General features: G+C 49.8%; 6 protein-coding genes across 6 annotated transcripts in view; 5 read left to right on the top strand and 1 right to left on the bottom strand.

The window, feature by feature from the left end:
• Positions 1 to 838, bottom strand: part of MGYG_04035 (hypothetical protein) — a gene marked incomplete at both ends in the record, with an annotated part of 1,644 nt that extends 806 nt beyond the window's left edge. Inside the window, 2 exons of the mRNA XM_003173814.1 lie at positions 26 to 218; positions 293 to 838. Of these exons, the coding sequence (XP_003173862.1) occupies positions 26 to 218; positions 293 to 838 (739 nt within the window). The remainder of the gene's footprint in view (positions 1 to 25; positions 219 to 292) is intronic.
• A 475-nt stretch (positions 839 to 1,313) lies between these two features.
• MGYG_04034 (hypothetical protein) lies at positions 1,314 to 3,008 on the top strand (the record flags this gene model as incomplete). The annotated part of the gene is made up of 2 exons (XM_003173813.1): positions 1,314 to 2,746; positions 2,813 to 3,008. 2 exons carry the CDS (start codon positions 1,314 to 1,316, stop codon positions 3,006 to 3,008), a joined length of 1,629 nt encoding a protein of 542 aa, XP_003173861.1.
• Positions 3,009 to 3,617: 609 nt separating this feature from the next.
• Positions 3,618 to 4,219, top strand: MGYG_04033 (hypothetical protein; the record flags this gene model as incomplete). Its single annotated transcript, XM_003173812.1, has 2 exons — positions 3,618 to 3,734; positions 3,806 to 4,219. 2 exons carry the CDS (start codon positions 3,618 to 3,620, stop codon positions 4,217 to 4,219), a joined length of 531 nt encoding a protein of 176 aa, XP_003173860.1.
• A 327-nt stretch (positions 4,220 to 4,546) lies between these two features.
• Positions 4,547 to 4,917, top strand: MGYG_04032 (hypothetical protein; the record flags this gene model as incomplete). Its single annotated transcript, XM_003173811.1, has 2 exons — positions 4,547 to 4,606; positions 4,786 to 4,917. 2 exons carry the CDS (start codon positions 4,547 to 4,549, stop codon positions 4,915 to 4,917), a joined length of 192 nt encoding a protein of 63 aa, XP_003173859.1.
• A 496-nt stretch (positions 4,918 to 5,413) lies between these two features.
• Positions 5,414 to 6,110, top strand: MGYG_04031 (mitochondrial import inner membrane translocase subunit tim22; the record flags this gene model as incomplete). Its single annotated transcript, XM_003173810.1, has 3 exons — positions 5,414 to 5,524; positions 5,606 to 5,701; positions 5,778 to 6,110. The coding sequence occupies 3 exons, from the start codon at positions 5,414 to 5,416 to the stop codon at positions 6,108 to 6,110; spliced, it is 540 nt and encodes a 179-aa protein (XP_003173858.1).
• Positions 6,111 to 7,766: 1,656 nt separating this feature from the next.
• MGYG_04030 (sulfite oxidase) lies at positions 7,767 to 9,327 on the top strand (the record flags this gene model as incomplete). Its single annotated transcript, XM_003173809.1, has 4 exons — positions 7,767 to 7,889; positions 7,967 to 8,040; positions 8,223 to 8,670; positions 8,737 to 9,327. 4 exons carry the CDS (start codon positions 7,767 to 7,769, stop codon positions 9,325 to 9,327), a joined length of 1,236 nt encoding a protein of 411 aa, XP_003173857.1.
• Between the last annotated feature and the right edge of the window lie 28 nt (positions 9,328 to 9,355).

Genomic DNA, 9,355 nt, shown 5'->3' with positions numbered 1-9,355 from the left:
TCGTATGACGGAATCCTTTCTCGACTCAGCGGATGATGGGTTGTAGTTGCATCTAGAGGCCTGAGCGCTCGGTTTCGAACTTCCGCCAGGTACGCGATCCGTTTGATACGCTGCTTGCCGCCAGGCGCTGTGGTCGTAGGCAGGTCAGAAAATCGAAGATGGTCTCCGGCAACAACCGACGAGTTACCTTGGAGGTTTTTAGGGTTAATTCTCTTGCTCTGCTCGCAAAACGGAAGAAAAAAGAACACTAACATGGAAGTTTATCCTGGAGCTCTATAAGAGCCTCGCTTACCGCCCTGCCGCTGTCATTCTCGTATATACTGACAAAAACGTTGTCCTCCCCCAGCAAGGCGATGAGTTCCAGCAACGAATCACCCCAAGCTCCGCGTATCAAGTCTTCCCTGATGATATTTGCAGCGATGAATATCTTTTCCTTCCCCGGATTTGCACGCCCTGGTTCTGACGACCCGAGAATCCTTCTCTGCAGCTGTGCATAGTGTGCAGGGGGCCGCTGATAGGATGGGTGAAATATTGCCTGCACCGCCGAGACAAGGATGAATCCGCCTATAAAGAAGCTAAGAACTCTGAACACCAGCCAGATTGTGTGAGTCCAAGATGCGTTTCGGTAGCGAAACCGCCTTCGCTGGTGGAGTATCAGGTCGCGAAGAAGGTTCTTTAGGCAGCAGTAACAGCGCCGGGCCGTCCAGGCTCGCCTCCTGCCGGGTTCCTTTAGGCGAACGAGCGCTGTGCCGTCATCGTCGCTACCGAGGAGCAGTTCGATCTGGCTGGTCGAGTCGTCGAGGTAGCCGGACGCGGGCTCGCCTGAAGAGTATGCCATAGCTAGCTGTGTCTGTCAGAAGGCTGAAGGTGCAAGATGACGCAGAATTTTCTCCTCCTTCTCCTTCTCACACGCCCTTTGTTCACAGGGGAGCTGCTCCCACCCATCCAGCCGGTAAACCGTCATACCTTCGGAATCTATATAACGAGTAGCTATGGAGGAAGTACCTCCAGGCGCAAAACAGGTGAAGCGGTACTTAGTCACGTGTCACTTCTAGATGCACGTCGTAATCTCCCCCTGAAGTTCTTTTTTCCCTTCGCTTTCCAGGGTTTGGGCGCCAACTCCACCGCGCAAACAAGACATCAAGACATCAAGACATTGAGCCACCAGCAGCAAGACAGCCGGGACAGACAGCGGCAGAGAAAGGGGGAAAGAGACAGGACAGCGTTGAAGGGCGATGGCTTCCTCTGCTGGATTGTATCTCAACATCTAGGATATACCGACTAAAAATCCTCCAGTGTCCACCGTGGGAACCATGGAAGCGCAAGAACTCTCGCAGGACTCGCAACCATGCTTCGACAGCCCGCGGCAACGACAGCGAGCTTCGCTTCCTCCCAGACCAAATGGAGCTGCTCGACATGCAAAGAGGCTCACGCTCAACTTTCCCATCAATATTCCGCCAGAGCTGGTACAACAAGGGCCTCTCTCAGCGAGAGATTCGCCAGCATCGAAGCATAAGTCGTCAGAGTCGTCACCCATCATGCCTGCTTCTCATCGAGCGTCGCCTTCAGTCTCTGCGTTAAGTGAGCCTCCAGACGAAGGGTACGGGTTTCTCACGGCTCTCGCTGCACAGGAACGTAAGGTGCTGGAGCTCAAGGAGGAGCTACAGAGGGCCGAGCTGGAGCTTGCCACCTTGAAGAAACAATGGGAGCAGAATGAAAAGGGCCGGAAGATCACTCAGACCGTCTATCGTGCCGAGGCGATGAAGCCGTTGAGACAGACGCCGGTAGAAGGGAGTCTGGTTGGAGAGACAGGAGCAACTCAGTCGCCGGCCGACAGTGATGCATCCGGTTTGGGGAGAGTTAGCCGAGAATTCGACAGACGACACGGCTCCAAGCAGTCAATATCACATTCACCAGGCACAAGCCAGCTGTCCAGAGCCAGAACGGTGTTTGAGGGTTCTCGGCATACACGAACCCTCTCGCTTCTCTCCGCAAGAGACGACTACAATAGCTCTCCTTTCTCCTCCCAATCGGGCGATTCAAGAAGTGCACGGCCTTCTGGATATCCCAGATCCGCAACACTCCCTTCCTTTGACCGAGAAGCGAATGGCAGCAAAGCACCCGTCTTATCCCCCGCGAAACAGAAATCCATACAAGATAAAGGATTATGGCGAAGGTCTCTCCCACCAATACCGCAGGACCCAACTACAGAAGCACTTATGCGTACGGGAAAGCAGATGGCTACGGATTTCAAAGACGGGCTGTGGACATTCATTGAAGATATTCGTCAAGCTACAGTAGGGGATGAAGGTATCAATGCAACTCAATGCCGTACATCGCAGGTGTATCAACGCCAGGACCATCTTATCCATAGATCAGGTGCGGGGGCAGTAGGCGCCAAAGCCCATTCAGCAACTCCTTCGAGATCTGGAAGATCAGCATCTATCAAGCCCACTACCACCGCCAAGCCAAATAAACGTGGAGCGGCTTCAGATACCGACTTCTGGGAGGAATTTGGCGTCACCGCTCCAAATAAGACACAGCCAAACAAGGCTATTAATGGGAGCCGCAACAAGCCACATAATCCAAGCAACCAGACTAGTTTGTTAGACATCGACGATAACTGGGATATATGGGATAGCCCCCAGCCCAAAAGACACACCCCATCCTCGAGCAGCTCAACATTTCCATCCAAAAGAGACCAGTCGCCCTCGACAAATGCCAGTAGCCCACGGACCAGTGCAAGGTCAGCATACATACAGCGTCCTCCCCCAATCCTCCTATCCACCCGCAACTAACGCTCTTGAATTAGCGTGATGGACTACAAAGATCTGGATATCGAGACCTTCAGCAGCCCCGAGAATCCAGGTGGCATCCCGTGGCCCGCTATAGCCAAACCAACGCCTTCGAACCTGACCCGCACAGCCTCTAACTTGATGGCCGAGTGGGAACGAAGCCTCTCGCCGTCATCTTCAGATGGTGTAAAGAAAGGATCCAAAGACGACTAGGCTTCCCACATACGGCCGTGGTATCTATTACCTTTCCACTTTCATCTCCCTTAACAAACAAAACGTCCACGACATGACGGCCACGGTTGAATCATTATTATATATAAAGCATCAAATATAGAGAAAGACCTCTTCTCTGTTTCATACGCATTGGCAGGAGAAACTTGCCATGTCTAGAAACTTATACACGAATTTACGGACCTGATATGTTGGCGTTTTCCTTGATCATATCGACAATCTGTTTATTTTCCCTCATCTGAGTTCCCCATTCATAACCGGTTCGGCGTGCGTTGAATCTTATCTTTATTTCTTTTCTCTCCGTTCTGCTGTACATTGATTGGATTTTCGCTTCTCTATATACCTCGTTTATTGATCTGGGAGTTTCTTGTATTTACTGTTCTTAACGATTCTACTATTCAATAACTATGGACTGAACCATAAGATAGGTGCTATTTGGAACAATGTAATAGCGACTAACTTTGGCGCCACTGCCTCTCTGCCTATATATATCTAGGTAGGTACCTATGTCAACATCATCGTCTATTTTTGCTCGAAACGCCACTGTATTCTACAGAGATAATTACATTCTACAGCCACCAGTTTGACACGATGCCAGTTTCAACGAGGATGACGAACCGAGAACAGCAGGATGACTGGACACCGCCATGGTCAGATAAAGGGGCTGGATTGTATCCTGTCTTTTGTACCGCCAATATCCCTCCAGAGGTAGGCTAAGGATCTTTACTAGTTGCATCACCCTCTCCGTCATTTCTCTTAGTAATATTATATCACTCTAGATACTCGACCGGTTTATATATGAGGCATACGCAGGAATGTTAGATGTACTGGGTGAAATTGATGAAGTCGGACCTGGTGCACCTTGCATCCTCGAAACAACTGACCTGGACTCGATCACCCACGGCTCCCGCTTGCCTATGAAGCAATTCAAGTCTCCCTTCCTTGGCTGGACAGAGGGTCAGGTTCGTGAGTGGATGGTAAAGCATGAACACCCTAATTTCGCCTCGTCTACCTTTACAATCCTTGACCAAAATACAATTGATAGGGGGATATCACGGATGGGTTACATATCTGAGGTAATGCCTGATGATAGAATGACGAACGCTAGATTTTCTGATGATTTGGCGAACAGAGTTGCTCTAGAGATGTGTACGTTAGACTGGTATAACTGCATGGAGGAAGATGACGCGTGATCGGAGGGCAACGGAGGAGTATTCTGTGCTGGTCAATTAAGGGATAGGACCCTGTATGGCAAGCATCAGGACATATGGCCAGGTGAATGGCAGGTGAAGTGGTGGTAGTGACTTAGGTGCCTAGATAGTCCTTAGTAATAGTGACTGAGTCACGGCGGGCAATATAAAAGGAGGGGAAAGACCCCAAAAAAACTCACAAAAAACAACCTTGGAACACACCTACAAGCAGTACCCATATCCCACAAAACAAGCACTACTGATCCAAAAAGAGCCCCTGAAACGGCAGGGAATATTCGCGAATATGTTCGCCAATACGAACCGGCCAAAATGGCCATTACGGTCAAAGATTTAAACACAGGACAGGAGACAAAGGACCGAAGGAAGGAGGTACTACAGGGAGGGTCGAGGCCCATGGCCGTTGGGTGGATGAGGAACCACCAGCAAAATTTCGACAACCAGGAGACCCTTGCACCCTGAGGGTGACCTCTGAGTACGAGAGCAATTGTAGGTATCAACCCTCATATCATGTTATCTCCAGCATAGCTGATATATTTTGGGATATATAGACCAAGGAGGTGACCTACGCTGTGGGTCATGAAAGCCAGGAAGCTGGGGGAAAATACCATGATTACACATGGTATCAGATAGGACCCCGTATGGCAAGCACCGGGGCGTATAGTCAAGTGAATGGCAGGTGAAATGACTGCTGCAGGTGAAGTGGGAAGATGATAATAAGAGAATAGGAGGCCTACTTTACGGAGGAGAATGTTGATACTTGAGTCTACCAATCAGAAGCGTTAGTTATGATTCTGAATACCGTAAGGAGGAACTTAATATATTTTATACTGCTACCGAGTATATTGCAGGCACATGACAGCATTATATTGTAATAAGTAAGCCTTATGTCAGCATATCTCCGATAAGTTTTTCCGTTCAATGATTTTTTTTTTCGAGGTTTGACATCGCAGCTTTGAAGCTGGAGATGCGGACAGGAAGAGCCGTTTGATGCCATTTTAATACTTTATTCGATCTGACCTGCTAAGCTGTGCTTGTTCATTTTACCTCTTTTTAATATATTTTCTTCGTGGTGCCGTTTTGTTGCTTTAGAAGCTTGATCGCAAGTCCAGCAAGCAATACAGCCTAGTCCAGCAATAGAACCCACCACCTCAAGGACGAGATATAACTATACACAAGATGAGTTTTCCAGGCGCAAGCGGTTCGGGGCTGAACCCCGGCCTCACGGGTGCGGGGCTTCCTCCATCAACAACGGGACTAAACGAACAGGAGCAGGCCATGGTTAAGATGGTGAGTTACTCGGAGGGTGATAACCTTGATTAAACACGCAGTTCAGACGAGATACTGACCCGTTGTTGCCCTGTGTGATAGATGACCGGTGCGATGGAGTCATGTCCAGTTAAAACGGTAATGGCTGGAGGAATGGGCTTCGCACTCGGAGGCGCGTTTGGCTTGTTCATGAGCAGTGTATGTCTGAATTACCTTTCTTCCCCGGCACCTTCAGTTCAATGGCTTACGTTGGTTCTTTTTTTTTACTTGATAGATGTCGTACGACACACCTCTCACACCCCAAGGCCAGCAAATCTCCTCTCTACCGGTGCGCGAGCAACTCCGGCGAGGCTTCAAGGACATGGGATCTCGATCGTATAGCAGTGCAAAGAACTTTATGGTTGTCGGTGCTCTTTTCAGCGGAACCGAATGCTGTATCGAAGGACTCCGTGCTAAAAACGACCTTGCTAACGGTGTTGCTGCCGGCTGTATCACTGGTGGAATCCTTGGTGCCAAAGCAGGTCCTCAGGCGGCTCTCCTGGGATGTGCTGGATTTGCGGCATTCAGTGCGGCCATTGACGCGTACATGAGGCAACCGTCCGATTAATCTGGCCTCAACCTCCTTTCTCTTTTCATTTATCTGGGAGCTACTCCTCTTCGGCCGTCGACACCCTGAACGATAGAAAAAAACCTGGAAAGGCGAAAAAAATGTCCCGGCCGAGTCTCCCTGTTCGATAGACTCCCTTCTCATTTCCAACCCACTCCTTGGTGATTGAAAATTGTACGATTTATAGAGGTTTGTGCGGGTGCTATTTGGCGGACTATTACAACATACAACTACCGGCGTATACTTGGCGTTTTATTTTTGCATGGATGGATTCGAGGTTACTTGGATAACTAGAAGATGGGTTGGTCATGTCCCTTGGCGTGCATATAGGAACCTGCCGGTGTGGTTGTTCTCCAGCTTGCCTTGGAGCCTGGGAGATGCTCTGGCTCTGGACTTGCCTCCCAAGGAACATGTTCTTGCCGAGCTCCAGCCCAGCTCCGCATGGCGTCCAGTCCACAAGACGATGGACGGGACGATCAGCAGTCAACTACTAGGGCTAGCTGAGCTTGGGTACTATTTCATTGGGGACTGGCTAGGGGGCGACAATCACCCCCAACAGCTTCTTTTTTAACCCGGCTTTCAACACACCCGAGCGAGACCGCAGGAACCCTCGACTTGACACCAGCGGAGGCAGAGAAGATCTAGATATATGTAACCAAGAGAGTTACGGCTGTACAACTACTATACTAATGCCAGACATAATGAATATATATAATATATATATCCTCCAGACATATACGGTGTATATACATGCACCAATCTCCAGGCAAACTTCCACGCCAAAGGTCAAAGTCTTATCTCAACCTTACAAGACAGGCAGCCCAAGCAGGTCCATCCATTCACCTTTCGGCAACTTATCCTGCCAAACCTCACAAAGAAAGCCAGCTTATCCCCATCGCCATCGCTATCGGCCGGCAGGGATGTGTGTTCGGGGAGTCGCTTGGCGATGTTGTTTTGACGCAAACATACGTCACACTAGACCAGTTTGAATAGCCATCACGGAGCTGGTGGCGCCTCGCAGGCCTCCAGAGCAGACAAACACTGGGTCTCCGTGCGAGGAAAACGCTGTGCAATTCGTGAGCTTTCCCTTTTCTAGTCCATGATGGAGCTTTGCTTGCACTCGCTTCCCAGGCATCCGCAGCTTCCGCTTGAGCTTGCGAGACGGGCAGCGTGGAGTCTTCCGTAACGACGGGGAGCTTTCTGTCAACGATAACACATGCAAACTATTAGCAGCAAACAAGAGATAATCAGGAGTCCTAAACTGTCAGATCTCCATCCAGACCACATGAGAACCGAAGCCCCTTTATATATTTTAGTACGGAGTATAGCCTTCTTCTATCGCTTTCCACCGTTCCGCTGATCGTCCCTGTGCCCGTGCCTTAGGGGCAAGCCTTCACACGCAACCCAACAGCAATCAATTGCAAGTCCTAAGAGAGCCAGAAAGCAAGGCCGTCGAAAAATTTAGTAATATCTAGCGTTTATAGACCGGGAAAATCACTTGGCTGGTCTAGCTAGTTACACGGTCTGATCATCTGGCAGCACACAAGGTAACGAGAGAAGAATATATAGGGACAGCCACTCCCGCCCCTGAGCTTCTGAACGGTGTTTGCGAAAGGGTGCCAGCAAGCACGGTGACTTGTTAAGAAACTGACCACCATGTTGCAGCCGGGCTTGAGAACAGCGTTCAGGTCGCTGTTGAGCCTCATCAGGGACTTCCTCGCCGGAGGGCCGTTTGCCTTCATCGTGAAACGCATCAGGGGATATCTAGCCATGGAAAAGGTACGGCATCAACCAGATCAGCTATTGGCTATCATCTCCGTGCGACATGCTGACTTGTCTGGTTGTTTGACCGATAGCCATCAGAAACTGTGCCGCTAGGGCTGACCGAGATCATAAATCGAGAACCGCCCATCAAGGAACTTGTGTCCAGGTATGAAGTGCGATGTTTTGATATTTATATACTTCAGGCGGTGTTTTGCAGGATACGACATGCAAACCCCTGCCCAAAGCTGTCGCTCGTATTTTCTCCCCTGCGACAGGGATACATGACTCTATGATTGGTGACTTTATTCTCCGGGCATCAGGCAGCTAACACAGATATATCCACAACAGCTTCTTGACCACGAAAGGTGCATACCATCGAAACCACAGCGTTATTCCACAGATAGACGGGACACGGCATTTCATTACTGTCGATGGCGAAGTCGACAAACCATTTCTACTCTCATTATCGCAACTACGGAATGAATTCCCGCAACATGAAGTCGTTTGTGCGATGCAATGCGCAGGGAACCGACGTCACACCATGCGAACAAGGCTAAAAGAAGTACACGGCGTCGACTGGACTGATGGCGCTATCATGAACTGCAAATGGAAGGGCCCACGACTTAGAGATGTTTTGATGAGAGCACAACTCAAGGACAAGGACCCGGAAAACAGCCTATTACATGTCGCTTTTGCCTGCTTTCAAGCGCCTTGCCAGGATGACGACTATTACGGTGTGAGCATTGAGCTGTGGAGAGCCATGAAGATGAGCGAGGAAGTTATTCTAGCCGTTGAGGTAAGAATCCCACTTTCCTCCCTTCACCGCAGGCTCCTAACGACCCTTGGAACTGACTTTCTCTAGATGAACGGTGAGACACTGCTACCAGAGTATGGCTTCCCGGTCCGAGTTGTTGTACCAGGAGTTGCTGGTGCACGATGGGTGAAATGGCTCGACCGAATCACAGTTCAGACAGATGAATCTCCCAGCTTCTACCAGCAACATGATTACAGAGTTCTCCCTCCAGAAGCTACTACCTGGGAAGTTGCAGAAAAATACTGGAGCACCGTACCGTCAATCCAAGAAATGCCTGTGAACTCAGTTGTCGCCTGTCCTGACGATGGGGATACTGTCAAATTATCCTCTGACGGTTGTATAGAGGTCAAAGGATATGCTGTCCCCGCCGGCAGCCAGGGGCCTATTGTTCAAGTCGAAGTCTCGACGGATGGCGGAAAGAGCTGGGTTGATGCCGAACTACAAGACGACAAGCCCCAATCCAAATGGTCCTGGACTCTATGGAAAGTCAGAGCCAAAGCTGAAAAGGGGCAGGATAAGACAATATACTGCCGTGCCACTGATGCGGGCGGAAACTCGCAACCGGAATTTTCGCAATGGAATATTCGCGGCGTAATGTACAACGGCTACGGCGCATCCTGGAATGTTAACGTTGTTTAAAATGGGTGGGATTTATGTTTTCTTCATG

The sequence above is a fragment of the Nannizzia gypsea genome, genomic scaffold, assembly GCF_000150975.2.
Source record: "Nannizzia gypsea CBS 118893 supercont1.3 genomic scaffold, whole genome shotgun sequence".
In the NCBI taxonomy this organism is placed as follows: domain Eukaryota; kingdom Fungi; phylum Ascomycota; class Eurotiomycetes; order Onygenales; family Arthrodermataceae; genus Nannizzia; species Nannizzia gypsea.
The sequence above is the reverse complement of the archived record's forward strand: the minus strand, read 5'-3'. Positions and strand labels throughout refer to the sequence as shown.